The following is a 16787-nucleotide window of genomic DNA, read 5'->3' as shown; positions in this document are numbered from 1 at the left end:
CCTCATGTGCTTCTCATAAGACATGTTTTCCAGACCCCTCACCAGCTTCATTGCCCTTCTGCTCAGCTAGCATAAAAGCTCAAGTAAATACTGAAGCTGTTGATTCAGTGTTTGCAATAGGATTGGGCAGAAACATGTTGTATGTTGCTATTCCACTGTTGGAAGTTGTTATGTGTTGCAGATTTCAAAACTGTATTTAAAAACCAAAACACCTTACCCCTCCCCAATTGGTCCAAGTAAGGTCTTTTAATGTATATTTTATTGGCTGAAATAGAATCAGCGTAATGTTCTCTGATCTTCTGGTTCATTGCAAGGTGCATCAAATCCAAAGGAAGCCTTTCTACTTAACTGAAATTGGATCTAGTTGCTAGCTCTGACAGGTTTTTTTTTGTGATGGTCACATGTAATGAGCTTTATATTTTAATGTTTGCCTTAAGAAAATGTTGTGCAGGAGTTAATATGACCTGAACTTCTACATGGATAATAAATAAATAATCTATTTTGGTTTATATTGAGAAATTTTGGGAAGTCAACCCAAGGCATGTATGGGGGAAGATAGATGTAATGTACATGTAAAGTCCTAAGTGCATCTGAAAAACCACCACTTGGTAAGAAAGCATAGGAAATGGAGCATTATCATGTCACAAGTCTGTGTATTGGGGTGAAGAGAATTACCTTCAGGTGTCAATATAAAATGGAATTTCAATGCTTTGGAACTGAGCGGTGTTATTGCTCAGCTCCAATAGGTATATAGTGTTTTTCCAGTTCAGAGGCCAGAAGACGCACTTATATAGATAGAAAAAGAATGGATGTGATGACAAAGTCTACTCCTCACCAAGATCATAGAAATAAGAGACCTCTTTAGTAGAGTGGTGATCAGTATCACAGACCAGACTGACTTCACAGCCTACCTTGATGTTGCCACTCAGGAGCAGCTTTGAAGCCGTCTCCACAATGTCTTCCAGATCAGCTTTGAATAGACAGTATAGCTGGGGGGTAACCTGGCCTGCAAGCATGATTTGGAACACGCTTACTCTTAAAGTGTGGGTGGGCACTGGTACTCTATGCCTGACTGCTTTGGTGTGCCCCAGCTGCCGTTGTACCACCATGGGTACGAACAATGTGAAACATCTGAGATGGCAGAAAGCTTTTCTAGAAAGTCCCTGATGTCACAGGTGGGATTTGTAGGCAGTCTGAAGTCAATTTAAGCTCTGTGTTGGTTTTATGGAGCGGAGTCAGAAGCACAGCAGGCTTCAGTCTGCTTGCAGCACCTACCATTTTAAGCAAATATAGGCATGGCCTTAATTTACATCTGTTAATCCTGTTACTCCAACTGCATATCATATTCCCCTGAATACCATATTTTCTTGCTTTTTGCTGTTTAATTCAGGACTGATTCAATACTGCTAAGCTTCACCGTGCCTGCTACAGTTGTGGTAAGACACTGAAAGCCCTTAGTTAGCCTTTACAAAGGTACATGAATGTTTAGCAACTTAAACATGTTTTGAACACCTTCAGGTCTACGTACCTTTGTGTCTATTCTGGATTTTAAAACCACTTGTTAAGCTCTTGTGATGGTGAGGTGATTTCTCTGCTATTCTTCCTATATTTTGTGAAGTTTCTATTTCTTGTAAAGATTTTTCATTCTAAAACTTTCTGTTTTCTTTAGGGAACATCAATATTACAGTCTGGAGTCTTACCAGCTATACCAGGTAGGAGTCATTTAGTTATTTGCTTTGTTAAAGAATAATGTTTAAATCTCAAATTGTGATGAGAGAAACAGATTTATGGAAGCAGAACTAAAGACTATATTGAGAGGTATCCTGTTTATGGTTGGTTTTACTGCTGCAATTCATGACTGACAATTATGAAATACATTGTAATCTGTGGTATCTTTAGTTGCAAAGATAAATATATTTGGTTTTCCCGTTTTTTTTTTGTAATCTAAAGAGGTTCAAAGTTGTCAGTTTCTATATGAAGTTGTTCAGTGCTTTTTATACTTACATAGTTGAAGAATGTCAAGAAAGCATTCTTTTTAGCCTATATTAAGACCAACAGGAAACTTGATTTATATGCTCAGTGTGTATACCCAGGTTCTAAATAACATAAAACCATAGGAATGGATTCTTACCAGAGGCAACATGGAGACGCTTCTCTCATGTCACTGGAGCTCCCGATTGACCAACAAATTCAGTAACAGGAGGAAGCTGAGTATCTGGCCTGGAAAGATTATTTGGGCAAAGGTAATATGCTGACTATCTTAGCATTGTAAATATCAGTAGAATCTGTTGGTCATCTGGGTTGCTCTCTCTGATGTAGCCAAACTGGTCTGGCAACTTTTGTATCATCATTTTACTTCAACGATAACATTTCATAAGCATTTGGTTTTGTGTACTGTCTCCATCTTAGTCCTTGGCAAGATCTATGCAAAGGAGTTGTTTAGTGTCTTAAACATCTTTATATTCCTTAAATTGTTTACCTGATTATTCAGCAGATCCATTAAGTTTCTCAGATTGCCTCCTTCCAATAGACATAAAACAGCTCTTTGCGCTTGTGTTTCTTTTTTACTTTTGAAAACCTTGGCAAATACCTAAAGAAGCGTAGCTGATTGATACTCGTGTGAACAAAGCTAGTAAGGTATCTAGGATCAGGGGGTGTCTCTGGAGAACGTTATAAACAATTATATTCCCTTGTCTGTCTTAGCAGGATTAAATCCAGAAGCATTTAGGAGATCTTGTTCCTCATTATTCCACTTCAGTCAGTGGAATTACTCTTGATTTGTAGAGGTGTAAGTAGAAGCACAATTTGGATTATTAACTCTAATTTTATCTTTCTTTCTGGTACTCAGGTTTCTAGTCCTCTAATCAACCCAAGGAAACCAGAGCACTTACGATTAGAATGTGTGTAAATACAGGGGAACTTGGGTCTATAACTGCATGTGGTGGGCACAATATTATTTCTGCATTAATTTCAGTGGCAAATTAATTGTAGATACAAACAATGTCTGACAAAAACTTAATCTCAGACTATGCATGCAGATGAGGGGTTAGCTGTTTTGATAAAACCAATCATTAAGCAAATTGGATATGTAGAAATACAAGACAGATTTTTAGATCAACAGAAAGGGAAGATAAAAGACTGAAGAAATTTGAGTGGGTGGGTTTTCCTGTCTGGTACACTGGGAAAATATTGTTTAATAAAAGAACTGAATACTTATTGGAATAAGTATAAGTCCTTTAGGCAAATGCAGTGTCTACAGCCAGTTTTTAGCTGTCTTTGTGGTGTTTCAGCTCTCAAATGCTCTCATTGTATATTGTAGAAATTTATTCTTCAATACCACACTATTTTTCAGCATACAAAAGAAACCCAGGTTTTCTCTGTCTCATTGCGTTTTTATTATCCTCAGATATTTCCTTTTAAAGTATTGTCTTTTATATGCGTAAGCAATTAAAGTATAACTAAACTTAGCATTGCAAAGCTTTCAAAATAATACTGTAGCCTTTGAATGTTTTTCTTACACCATCTTTAATCCAAGCCATTAACTGAAGGTCCCCGTGTGCTGAGCAGTCATTCAAAGAGTTCTGTTGGACTAAAGGAGCAGCATTAGAACTTTTACATGTATCTCTATTTTGATCTTTTAATCCATTGTTGAGGATAACATAAGAGCACGCTGATTTGAGATAACTACTTTAAAAACCTGCCTTGTGCATGTACGTGGCGAGATACCTCTACTAGCATGAATGATTGTACAATGACCCAATGCACAGTTATTATGTTTGCTAGTGTAGCAGGCCTCTTAGTCATAAATGCATTTTTTTTTTTTTAATCACAGAAAAGACTGTATTGTATTTTCATTCAAATACACTATACTAATGCAAACACACTTCTTCCAGTGCTACAGGTGCCCACATGTTCTGTACAATATTTTTGCACTTGAATGCCTCTGTAGCAAGAAATGGAGTTAAAGAGTCTTGACCAATTGTTTAAATATTTTTTCAGTTTATTGGTAGTGAATGTGGCTGATGATACTATCTTTCTTTTATATATATATCTCTCTCTCTATATATATCTGCTGAACACTAGGCTCGGCAACTTCAGAGAAATGTGTCTAATTCTAATGTCAAGCGGAAAAGTGTTAATGCGGCGACAATTCTGAGTTGTATTACTAGATGGAAAAACACAAGTTGGCGTGAATAATTTAATTCTGATTTAAATAATTTGTTTGCCTTGATTATAAATAACTTTGTAAAGATTGATTAGAAGGAGAGGCTAAATTAGATTGCTTGCATTTGTAGGAGGCAAGTGTTCCCATTGTTATCATGTAGTACATTTGTAGTAGAGATCAAGGTAAAGGATTCTTTGGAGTTGTATGACGTGGGAATGCCTGCTTTTCAGTATAATAGACTGCATTTATGGTTATTGTGGACCTTAAAATACCATGAACCAGGATAGATGTTCAAAAATATGATTCTGCTTTCCTGATTTCTGAGACTGCTGGACTCTGGAGGCAGCTAGGTTTAGTGCATTTGGTCTAAGAAGTTGTCATGGGACGAATACAGAGTTTCTCATGAATGCTTAAGAAATTCTGTAGCATCACCTAGTGGATGCAATTTCAGAGATATATATGTAGGTCCTTTTCTCAGGAGCTGCTTATGTCTTTTGAATTAAGGGATCATGAATGAGATGCACATTCACTGTTGACAGGTGGAACCAAAAGGCAGCACATTCCTTTACAGAATGGTGAGATGAAAAGCTTGTCATTATCTTGATTATTTTTCTGATACTGTAAATCAAAGCACTGTAGGAAAAACAGGGCTTGTCTAGCTCAAACCTCTGCCCTGAGGTTAGGATGTACTTCTGTGTGTCTGACAGGTGTTTGTTTTGTACCTTTTGTAATGAGAATCCTTAAACCACTTTAAATCATCTGAAGGCCTTTGCTATTCTTACATTTAGAATGTATTTCCTAACAGTTGCAGAGTTTCTCGCTGTGATTTAGGCCTGTTACTTAAATCTCGTGCTCCTCTCTAGTTCATTGCCACAGCTTAGATAGGAATCTCTAGCCCTTACTTAATGTGTCTTCATGCTCTCCTCCAAATTATTTGGATTTTCTCAATTGAGTAGAACTCAGTCACAGCTCTCCTGTTTTATCAACGATGTTTAAACCATGAGGTTGTTCTGTGGGAAGGGAAAAAATGCCACTATTTCTGTCCTCGGTTGCCAACCCTTCCAAGTGAACTGAGCAGTCTGAATCCCAAGACTCCTATTTAGAGAAGCTAAATTGAGAGCTGGAATGAGTTTACAGGAGTGCTTAGGGTCCCTCTGCAATCTCTGGAGAAGACATTTCATGCAGGCTTTATGCACCATAGTTCAGAAACTTTTGACCTTCCCTTTAGCTACAGGGAAGCTGATTGCCGACGCATTCCCGAGAGCCAGACCCAGTTTTGGGCATTTCAACACTCAAATTAAACATCTGTAGAGGGAGGTGTGATCTCCCTGTTCTTCTGTGCTGCAGGCTCTGGCAAAAATCAAGAACTAAACGGGAAAAGAAGTTAACAAATATCTTCCCATGGAAGTAGCATACTTTACTATTGTTAGGTTTTGTGACTTTTAAATTACCTTTTCTTAATTTTTGTCCGTGCAGTTCCATTTTTTCCATATTTCACAGGAGCAAATCCATTAGCATTGCAATAGACACTTCTGGTATCTGACAGCGTCTTTGCTTGTAATGCTAAATCTACACAATGCTTGATGGGAAATGTTCTGAGAGATGAATTAAGGAATAAACGTAAACGAATGTTGTGGATTGGAATTAAGCCGAAATGTCAGTTGAATGCTGACTATGAACATTGGATCTCTATTAAATTGTTCATAGGTAGATAGGGAGACAAGGTAGGGACATAAAGAGAAAGAATAAAATTAAGGATGTAACAGGTGATGGGTGCTGAAATTTAACTCAACTGTCTGACAGCTTAGCTTTTATGATGGAAAACCAGGCTTTCTTTCACACATTTTAAATTTTTTTATTGCTAACCTGTGCAGCCTGATACTTCTATTCCAAGCTTAGGAGTAAGCTTTCCAGGAATCAATTGAGAGCAATGAGAAAGAAGAATCTAGGCCATACTGTGCTGGTTGTTGTTGCTTAGGTTGAAAATAATTTGTAATTCACAAAGTGTTTTTTTGGGAAATGTGTTGTCAGCTCTTCAGATGTAGGAAGACAAAGTACACTATGATACTTTTATTGAGCCAGTAAAGGGCTGTGTGCCGAACAGTGTCTGCCATAAGTGTGTCATAGCTCATAGGGCTAAACGCTGTAATAGAAGAGCGTTATTATAATGAGAAACTGTTTAATAACACCCTGCCATAATATGGCATGCTCTTTCTTGATTGTGCTTTATTTTATAAGTGCACTCAAAATAATTCTGTACAAGGAAAAAAAATGGGAGCTTAGAAAATGTAAGCTGATTAAAATACATATTGCTTTTGCAAGCTAAACCTTGGCCTTAACAACTATGCGAATTACCAGGGGCCTGACAGCAGGGAAAAAAAAAGTCACTGTGGTGAAACCATATGCTAGTAAATGATCCACATGCTGCTGCTTCACCCTCTGGGCTGAGTAGATCCAGCAGTTTTCCCTGGTTTTGGGGTGACAGAAGGTGGTAAGTCTGTGGCACAGTGACCCTCTAGTCCTGCCTTTTCTGTATTGCTGATTTGCTTCCCCATGCCTTCTCTGACACGGAAATCTGGGGAAAGTACATATCCCAGCCTTCTATAACGCAAAAGTGAGGCACCTTATTTGCAAACACATAGTGATTATTTCAGCTTTTTTTTTTTTTTTTTTTCTATTAAGGATGCATATTATGAGACTTTATTTCTTAGCTAATGTAGATACTGAACTTCAGATGCATCAAGATTTTTGGAGCGAATGTATGTAAAGCATCTTTGAAGGTGTATTTTTCAAAGAATAGACACTGATTTTCTTGATAGGGAAAATAGTAAAGAAGCTTAATGCTTCTGCATTTTTAAGGATGGGAGTCTGGGCTGGAGTGGCTCTATGGCATGGGTCAATGAATAATAGCTAGAGGTAGTTAGATCCTCCGTGATTCTTTTGGACATGCTAAATAGGCATTTTTGTGGAGCAATATTTGAACAGTCAGCGGGCTTGAGTGCATTTCTAATTTTGAGTGATTCTACTACCTCTGAAGTTGACTGTTTGAGAGATGAGGCATTTCCGAATACAGTCAAATCTGTAGAGCAGGTGAGTGTTTTTAAGCATCCCCTTCAGCTTTTATATGTTGCAGATAATGCCACTTGTATAGCAGAAAATATATGAAATCACTTTGAAAAATGAAGAGTAACAAACTTGGGAAAGTTTTACAGGGCAGTTATATGGCACCAGGAAGTCTTTTACATTTAGATGAAAAAACCTCCTGGTGTACTTGCAGTATTTCTCCTGTCAATCGGTAGCTCTAGCCTTTGGATGCTCTTTTAAGCAAGGTGTCTGTTTTCAGAGGAGGAGAAGGAAATGTTGCTTGGCTGAGTTGATCAAAGTACTTCATAATAACGGTAGTTTAAATTCAACAAGAAGCAAGAATTTATTGCAGAGCATAGTGTCTTTTTTCTGTCCTGACTCCTTGGCAGCAAATCTAACATCCCAGACCTGCAGAGTTTGTGACCTACTCTGTGAAGGCAAAGCAGAGGCTGGGCAGTAAGGAGTGATCACCTGGTAAATGCAGTGTAGTGTTGCATGTGTCTGCTCACTGTCCACGTAATGATAAGTGACAGGATTTGAAACAGTAAACTGGGCTCACTTTATAGCATGTATTCCAGCTTCCTTCTCTGTTGTTAATTTTTTTTTCATGGCGCTCTCTTGTAGCACATGTGCTGTAAACTGTGCTTATTTTTGAAGAATGGGCATAAAGAAATGACTATGAAGTTAGAAAAATGTTTCAAATAGTGGTTGTCTTCATTGAGCTACATCAGACGTTTGAGTCTAATCATATGTAATAATGCAAAATATTCTGCAGCTTATTTTCATTTTGTCACATTTTAAATGCCTTCTTCCTCTTACACATTGAGGAAAGTAGAACAGAAATAACTCTCTTGATTAGCTACTCAGTTCTAACAAAGGCTTGAGTGAGTCAGCTACACAGAACTGGATGGCAGGGGAAACAGAAAAAATTATTCTTAACAAACCCTTGTAAAATGAAAAGAATGATGGAAGGCAGCGTCTCTCTCCTGCTGGATGCTTTCTATGTTCACAAATTTATCTTGCTAACTTGCTTTTTGCATTCCTGCAAGTGTTATCCTAGGATACAGAAATGAGAAACAAACCAGTTTATATGGCAGCTGTAGAGAAGAAGGACGAAAATATCTAAGTCGACCTCTGTTGACATGTGTTTATATGATGCAGTTCAAAGCTTCAAAAAAATTACTTGAGAGACTATGTAAATATTTATTGCCAGATTTGACAATTAGGAAAATGCAACAGGTCAAATCTGAGCCATCAACATAGTTCTTTTAAACAAGCTCCAAATGGGAAAACTTCAACTTGACCATAAATGGATTGGAATATCTCATTGTTTTAAATCTCCTTTCCTGTCCTCTGTGCTTTTCACAAATCCTAAAAATGTTGCTTAAAAATTCACGTTTCCTGTGGAATGATTTCTGTTGAATTATATTAAGTTTTTGAGGGAGAACCGCCCCCCCGACTAGTTTTGTGATAAAGCTGTAGTCTTTCTTCAAAGTAAGGTGAGGCTTTCAGCTGCATAAAGCCTATTCTGATATTCTTAATAATGCAGAGATAGGATGGTCTGAGGTGAGAAAAAGGAAAATCAGTTACAGTGAAAATATATCAGCTACCCCAGGGCTGTCCTATTTTTGCATTTATTTTTATCAGCATTCTTGTTAAAAAAAAAACTTCAAATAATGTTTTTAGTGGTTAAGTCCTCACAAGAGTATGTAAAGGTTCTACAATCTGATCTCATTTGTTAAAATACAAAATCAGTTTGTCAGTGTGGTATGCTTGAAAATGGATTTTATAGCCTTGGGTTACCCTATGTATGCTTTTATGTACACAAAGCTGACAAAAGTAAAGGTTTTGGTTCAATTGTGCCCTTCTGAAATAGGTGTTTATTACTTGTTTAATCCATTGTCCTTATTAAGTGAAATAATCTGTAGTTTTTATTTGTATTTATTTTATAAAAGTGTAGGAATAATTTTATAAACTTAGAAATTATTAGATTTAGAAAAAATTGTATGAATGTATACTTTATACATGGAAAAAATTTAAGAAATTGCCATTTTCTTTAGGTTCCTAGGTCACGCAGTTTTCTTAGATATTTGAGACTGCTATTTATCTCACAGAATTTCTTCATGTTGCATAAGAATTATGGTAATTTCTGGACACTATTTTAAAAACAATTTGCAGAGAATTGTCTCACCTGTTCAAAGACTATTCATAAGTTTAGAAGAGAGTCTTCATTTAATACCTGATCCCCAACACACAGCAGCACATGGCACAGCTGCCCTGTCACCAGTGGCAGGGTTACTCATAAGCACAGCCTCCTACTTTATTTCTGTTAAGTACCATTTACTTGCACAAGAAGTTCCCTCGAAATTATTCATGTGAGGATGTAAATGCCACTCATCTTGATTAAGGTGCCCACAGTGACAACAGTAGAGGCAAGACATTCATGGCTGGATAGGGATAATGCTCACTGAACAGGGAGGTATAATGCTGATTAGTTTGCTGTTCAAGTTCAAGGCAGTTCAAGACAACTGTCTCTGCAAGTAAAGTAGTATTCACCACAAACAGGGAGGCCAGTATTCTGAAGTTTTATAGAAGGCATCCTTTCTTTCTAAAGAAAGAAAACAACAAAATTAGATTGTAGTGCCATAATCTCATGATAAAGAATTTAGGAAAAAAAAAAAAATTGCTTAAATGAAGAACAATTACTTGTGTCTTTTAATTCTTATTGAAATTTTTTGTAATGTTTCATAATCATCTAGTAAAGATGCTGATGCACAGCAGATATCTAATAATAGCAACAGGTATTTAGATTTAATATGAATATCTGTCTTTGAAAACAGGTGGTGCTTCTGTCATGGCAGCTTCTGGGTCTTTGAAAGTACATAGAGGGCACAGTCTCCAAGCTGGTAAGTGTAACTGGTTACAAAGTATGTGTGTGCATGTAAATTTAAATTAATTTAAACTTAATTATTTTAAACTGCAGAAAATGTAAAAGATAATGTATGACTTGATTCCCTATTGTAAGACTTACGTATTTCTTTGGGTTTTTTGCTTTGCAGGGTTTTTGTTAGAAAGGCATTGACAGATGGGATAAGTTTAGAAGAGGCAGTGACAGATGAGATAAGTGTCAGAGCATAGGCAGTAATCTTATTTGCAGCAGTAAAATGCTGCCAGCACTTTAACAAAGGGCACCCACCGATAAAAAACCCACCTCAGGCCACGAGAAATCCTGTCACCTGGCAATGACATGGTGGGGAAAACCCCCACCACATTTAATGATACTTCTTCATGATAGTAGAGAAAGAAACAACACCAGAAGATAAAATGATGAGTGTTTGTCATTAAAAATTAATCCAAATATGTTCATTCTGTGGGCATAGCTCTTTAGCTTGCCTTGTTTGAACTGGGATAGAGTCTGAGATGATGAGGGAACCTGGGCATCTTTTTTCAGCTTAATGGTTCTGGAAGCACCAGTGATGTTGTGCAACCTGGCTTCTTCCAAAGATGATGATTTGCACTTGGAAAGCAAAGATATCTTTGGAAGGGCTAGTTTAAGCGTCTTCTACAGAGCTTTGTCAGAAATCAAGAAGTTATCCATCATGCTGGAGGTGGAATTTTAATAAGTCTTCCAGATGCTCCCAAGATCACCCACGCACTTCTCCCTGATTCATGCATTCAAGACAGCTTTACTCCCTCATCGATGTACAGCAAAACAGACTGTTGACTTCAGTGGCCTTCAGTGTGAATACTCGTAAAACTGTCCTAATGTTTATTTCCTTGATGTTAGAAAACGCTGGCACTAACCACTGTTTATACTTTCTGGCATTATTCAGTATGATTATTCAGAGTGGATGGTTACAAGTCAAAACCAGAAAATCATATGCTTTGTTTTCATTGTGCAAATTCCTAAATCCAAAGCCATGGATGGTGTTGCTGTATTCTAGGTCATAAAGGGGGTTATGAGATGCTAACACTTCCTGCAGAACCTGAAACTCCTACTAGTCCTGAGGAACCTGGTGAGTAAAGATCTTTGGAGACAGTTCTATTAGAGGACACTAACATTTCCTATTCCTTTTTCAATTTCCTTCTTCCTTGTGATCTCTTCTAAATCTTTATTTTTGAGGTGGTGCCCTTTGAATACGATAGCTTTATGTGCATGCTCACACACACACACACTTACCTTGGGTCTGTGTTTATGGTGTTGGTTTTCTTTCTGTGTTTTTCTTTTTTTATCTCATGTTTCTGAGAATGATGCCTACATAGGGTACAAAATACGAATAACTAAAACTCGCTGAAAGAAAGGCTAAAACACCAGTTCCAAATACAATTTTCTTCTTCCCTCCCCAATTATGCTATCTTTTCATTTCTGTTCCCTCCACTGCATTTTCTGTTTACTCTTCTCCTGTTATGTGCTTACCTAACTTTTTTTCTTCCTACCTTTTCCCACTTTCTCTTCAAGCAATCACGATTCTTTCAGAATGTTTTAACTCTGCATTTTGGTCTGTTTTTCTCCCAGTTCTCCCTCCATAATGATCTCAAATACTGGTCCTCTGACCCCTCTTGTAAGCATCTTCTGTCTCAACACCCAGAATGTGTTGAAAGCACTGTCTTTGTCCATGGGTCTCTCTGTGTGCCTTGTTTTCTCTGTTGGAGCTTTCAACTGTCTTGTGCTTTTCAAAGAAACCTTTCTCTTCAAACAAATACAAGCCAGTTTTTAGTGTCTAATGAGGGTTTTTTTTTTATTTGGAGGAAAAATGAAAAGCAAAGTATTTCTATGTTTACAAATAAAGCACAGTTTCTGTTAAGACAGGACAGACTGAGAACAGAAGACTTTTCCTTTCCTTCCATACCAGTTTGCCCAACTTTGTTCTTGGTTTGTTTTTTTTTCTTTGAGTTGAGTTATAGCAAGAATATTTGATTGTTGCCAGGGGTTTCTGTGTTCTATGTGCTGCTTTTGCAGTTTTTGCACGAAGCCCCACCAGTTAATACACGTGCGGCGTTTTAGTTCACAGGAGAATCACTTGGCTTGTGTGCATCAGGTATGACATTCAGCTTCCTGAACCCATTCAACTGTTTAGCTCTATAGAAAAGTTTGCTATTTTCATGCTAGCTAGCTTTGAGGAGACATCACTTAAACTCTGCTACATCACTTTAACAGTGTATAGAAAGACTTTAAAAATTATCTTTTCCTTCATGACTATTCATGATTCTGTATCAGTCCTTATGACTGTCATTTGTTTACAACTTTTACTATTTGCGATCAGGGTTTTCAATGCTATGGTTCTGCTGAATCCCTTTTGGCACAGTCAGGCCTAATTCCTTTGAAATACTTGAGGCAGAATAATGGAGAATAATTTCTGAGAATGACATTTGATGAAGATATAGAAATTTCTTCTTTTTAATTTTTTTTTTTTCCTTTTCATTTTGTTCCTAACACCTGGCTTTGGGACAACAACTTGAAGTCTGAGGGTCAGAAAAATGTTCAGTTACTTTGTGGATTTTCCTGTGTTTTCTATACGAAAATCTGTCAGAAACTTCCCAGGCTTTTAAAATTTTGATCTGCATAGTAGACTCCTTTGATTTAAATAGCTTAAGCCTGGAGAAAGTCCATTACCCTGGAACCTGCCCTAACCTCTGACTATTCTTAATGTTGCCTGACTTTGTATGAGTTATCCTTGCTGTTCATAATAGAGCCCAAGAAGAAGAAAAAATCCCCTTAATGGTTATTCACAATTGCTGTTGGTTGGATGTAAGAAGTCATTCTCTCCTGTGCTATGAAAGACTTGATCCCCTACAGCCTCTCCATTAACTTCTCATCAGTGTCTGTATGGGCAGAAAAGCAAAGCAGTGACTTGGACAAATGAAGTTTTGAATGTGGGGACAAGGAGGGGCTTAACGGGACAACTTCAGAGAAAGGGAGAACCTGAAAGTGATACCATTTTTCCTCTGCACTCCTCTGTCCCAAACTGGCTTAACAGCAGAAGGTGTTTAAGGGTAACAACTTCAACTAGACTGGACAAGCAGGTGATTACTAGCCTGCTGAGTAGGACAGTGAGAATGTAACTCAAAGCATCGCTCAAGCTCAGAGGGAATAGAGGTTTCTATTTGTGTCATCTGTAGCCCAGGTAATTCTGGGAAGTCCCTTGGTAGGGACCCCTTGGAAGGGGTTGAAAGCCGGAATGCCTGGTTGGCCAGTGAATGGAACATTAACCTTCTACCTTCTCTCTTAGTTTCACTTCTGACAAGATTAGAATAATTAAAGGTAGGGCTAGAAGAGGTCTTCAGAATTCATCCAGTAGACAAAAAAATTGTCTGTAAGTCAGAATTGCTTTATAGAGAACCGTTTCCTGATAGGTGTTTATCTCTTTTTTTGAAGTTTCTAGATGCAGAAATTCTTCAGGCTCTGTGGGATTTCCTCTAGTGTTCTTGTGATCTTTCCTATTAGAAAGGTTTTCCTGCTGTCTAATCTACCTTTTTTTCCCTGCAATTAAGGTCTTTTATTACTTAGTCTGCCCGCATTTGGCATCATTCTTATCTTTTTCAACTCAGTGCAGGGAAGCTGTCAATGTCTCCTCAAGCTTGTATTCCCCAAACTTGAAAAAGTTCTTCAGTCCCTGTTTTCGGGACATACTTTCTGAACTTCCAGTGATTTTGGTTGCTCTCTTGCAGGTGATAGTTCACATCTTCCTAGAATAGATTGCTTCATATAAGGCTCTACTAACCTGAGTTAGAGCTGAAAGCCTTGCGAGGGAGTGTTGCATACATTGCTTCTGTTTGAAAATTTCTGTGTTGTATTTGCTTTCTGTCACAACATCGTGAGATCACTGGCTGTGGTCTGTGGTCTTCTGCATAGGTCCCAACTTGATCAGTCTCTCAGGACTTTTTCTGTAGAAACTTTAGTCTTCTCATGTCCCATGTACGACTGAGGAATGTACGGTTTGGCAAACACAGTAGATGTTCTGAATGTTTACTTTCAGAACATTTGACAGAACAGTGCGTTTTTATGAAATGGATCATTCGTCACTGCAAACAGTGTCTATAATAACATGTTGCTTATTTCAGAAGGAGCAGTAGGTTATTCAGCTGATGTCCCTACATCAGATCGACCCCACAGTGAGATAACCACCTATGTTAATATTCCTGTCAGCCCTACTTCCAAAAAACAGCTTCATTACATGGAACTGGAACTTCAAGAACCTAGCACAAGCCTAAGAGGTAAGGAAGTCTACAATACTATTTAAACAGCAAAGAATGCAGTAATGCAGAATGTATGAGGAAATCTTAAATTCTTTACCCATAGGCTCTTCCTAACAGAGGAGTTGAACCCTGGTATGTTTGTGAGGCAGTTCTTGTAATTGCCAACTGTTTTGGAAAAGATTTTTGCAGTTCTTGTAATTGCCAACTGTTTTGGAAAAGATTTTTAAGTAATGAGGTTCTATAAGATGTTGCATCCCTCTGACAGGTGCATCATATCTGTACTTCTTCTAAAGTGAACATTTCTATGTCTGTGGAGTTTGACAGACAGTATTTTTCTCCATGTTCTCTAGATTTCCATTGCACGTATCAGGATTACATTTGATTTTTCTTTCTTGGCTTCAGAAACAGGTCTGTGGGTGTAGGTATACAGGGCTTGCTCCTGAAGATACTGACTCTGGAGCCATGCAGCAAATACTTAAGAACAGAGTGTTCTTCTATCTGCCAGTGTTCATCCTCCACGAGGATGTGTGAAAGTACTGCAGAGAGGAAGCCAGCCCAAGTATTTGATTTTATTTTTTTTAATACTTTTGTCTGGATCTCGGCATTTTACTTCTAATGCTTAACTTGGAGAATTAGCACACAAGCATGCAATGTAGCTACCATATATTGTCATTTAGAGATGCATTCCTCCTTACAGAAAGCCCCTAATCAGGATCTGGCATTTAATTGCTCACATTTGGTATTGATGGGTTTTGCAGGTATAGTTTTCAGCTATTGAGATTTTAATTTTTATACTTTTAATTTCAGAAATTTTATTATCTTTGAAATGCTAGCACTTTTTCCATTGTTTTTTTTTTTTTTAAAGTTTATGTGGTTTCTCCCAGACTTTAATGTAGTTCCCTGTGTAACATCCTGTTAGGATGTTAAAGCAATGTTTTATCTTCATTTTAAAGACAGTGAACCAAGAAATTAAGAATGAATTCCATAAACTGACATAAACTTTCCTCAATGTCAGCTACCCTCCCAAGCTCAACTTGTATGACTTTGAAGGTACCTTTCATGACCATAAATATTTTATTTTTTCATACTGAAGTTTTCCCAGCACCTATACAAAACTATTTTACCCCTGAGCAGACTGGAGCAACTTTTATCTCCTTAATGCCAATTATTGAACTAAATTGTCATTCTGTCTGAGGCTGAAGGTCGTTGATCTGGTAAAGGTTCACGGAACGCCTAATCCAGATAAAGAAGTATCCCTGCCGACTGTGCTGCTGAAGGTGTTTTCTTTTCAGATACCAAATGTTGTTCATATACTGTCTAGTAGCCTGCTGATGAAGCCTTCCAGAAGTGGGAGAGCTGTGTTCAATTGTGCCTTCTACTGGCAGGAGTGGGGTGGAGATTCAAACCTGGGGCAGAAATACAAATGGTTCATTTGCTTATTTAAAGAAAACCAGGTAGCTAAAATATGTAGATAACAAAGGTTTTGAGGTTTTTTTTTTAGCTGTGGTTATCATCTTACTCCTTTTATAGAGCTTGCTTTAAGACCAGACCAAGATCATGTAGGAAATCTGTGGAAGAAGTGTCTCAATAGCTTAACCCTGGGTCATTTTTACCCGTAAATATGAGGTGTACAGTCTTTTACAGGATTTCATTTGGTATTTCAGGGAGCGGATCATCCCGATATGCACAGATTGACATTGCAGCCACCGAGACAGCCCACAAAGTGGGAACGCAGCATGCTCAGTGCCGGGAGGAACGCTTGCAGGAGCTAGAGCAGAAGAAGAAAGGGGCTCAGCAGTGACCTGTCTAGGAAAGAACGTTTTGCTCACCATAAATTGTTACTAATTTATCTTCCAAAAGATTCACATTTATAGTAAAAAAATACCCATACAAAATGCTGCCATTGCTTATTGCATTTATACCAGATTCATTCCAGTATCTTGATTCCTATTTGGAAAGCTGGTAGCATAAGGGGTGTGTGTGGACTTTCTTTTTATTTTACTTTTGTTGTAAAGTCCAGGGTTTTTTTCATAGGCAATAACAGATTAAAGTTACCTTTTTCTATAATTCTAAAATCCTGGCGAACCTGGAACCAATTCCAGTGTTTGTCAAATGGTGGCATTTTCTTTAAAAATAAAGAACTTGAATGTGTGCAGATAAGGGAATGTGCGTGTGTGTGTGGTAAGTGTACACATATGTTTGCATGTGTGCATATGTATGTATGTAAGCACACATAACTGATAAAATATATGTATATATCTGAGTATATAAAATATGTAAAACCTCTGTTAATATATTAATGGACTCTTACAAAAGCAAGAAAATTCATTGCCTGATTTTT

At 37.6% G+C, this 16787-nt stretch overlaps 1 protein-coding gene across 2 annotated transcripts in view; it reads left to right on the top strand.

Moving 5' to 3' along the window:
* Nucleotides 1-16247, top strand: part of DOK7 (docking protein 7) — a 66221-nt gene extending 49974 nt beyond the window's left edge. For both annotated transcript variants that reach the window (XM_086464504.1, XM_086464503.1), the window contains exons 8-12: nt 1670-1712; nt 10090-10155; nt 11194-11265; nt 14312-14464; nt 16111-16247. In XM_086464504.1, coding sequence (XP_086320630.1) covers nt 1670-1712; nt 10090-10155; nt 11194-11265; nt 14312-14464; nt 16111-16247 — 471 coding nt within the window. The remainder of the gene's footprint in view (nt 1-1669; nt 1713-10089; nt 10156-11193; nt 11266-14311; nt 14465-16110) is intronic.
* The last annotated feature ends 540 nt before the right edge of the window (nt 16248-16787 follow it).

Source organism: Leptosomus discolor, chromosome 4 (genome assembly GCF_034619465.1).
Source record: "Leptosomus discolor isolate bLepDis1 chromosome 4, bLepDis1.hap2, whole genome shotgun sequence".
Taxonomy (NCBI): Eukaryota; Metazoa; Chordata; class Aves; order Leptosomiformes; family Leptosomidae; genus Leptosomus; species Leptosomus discolor.
Note: the sequence above shows the minus strand (reverse complement) of the source record. Positions and strands in the feature narration are given on the sequence as shown.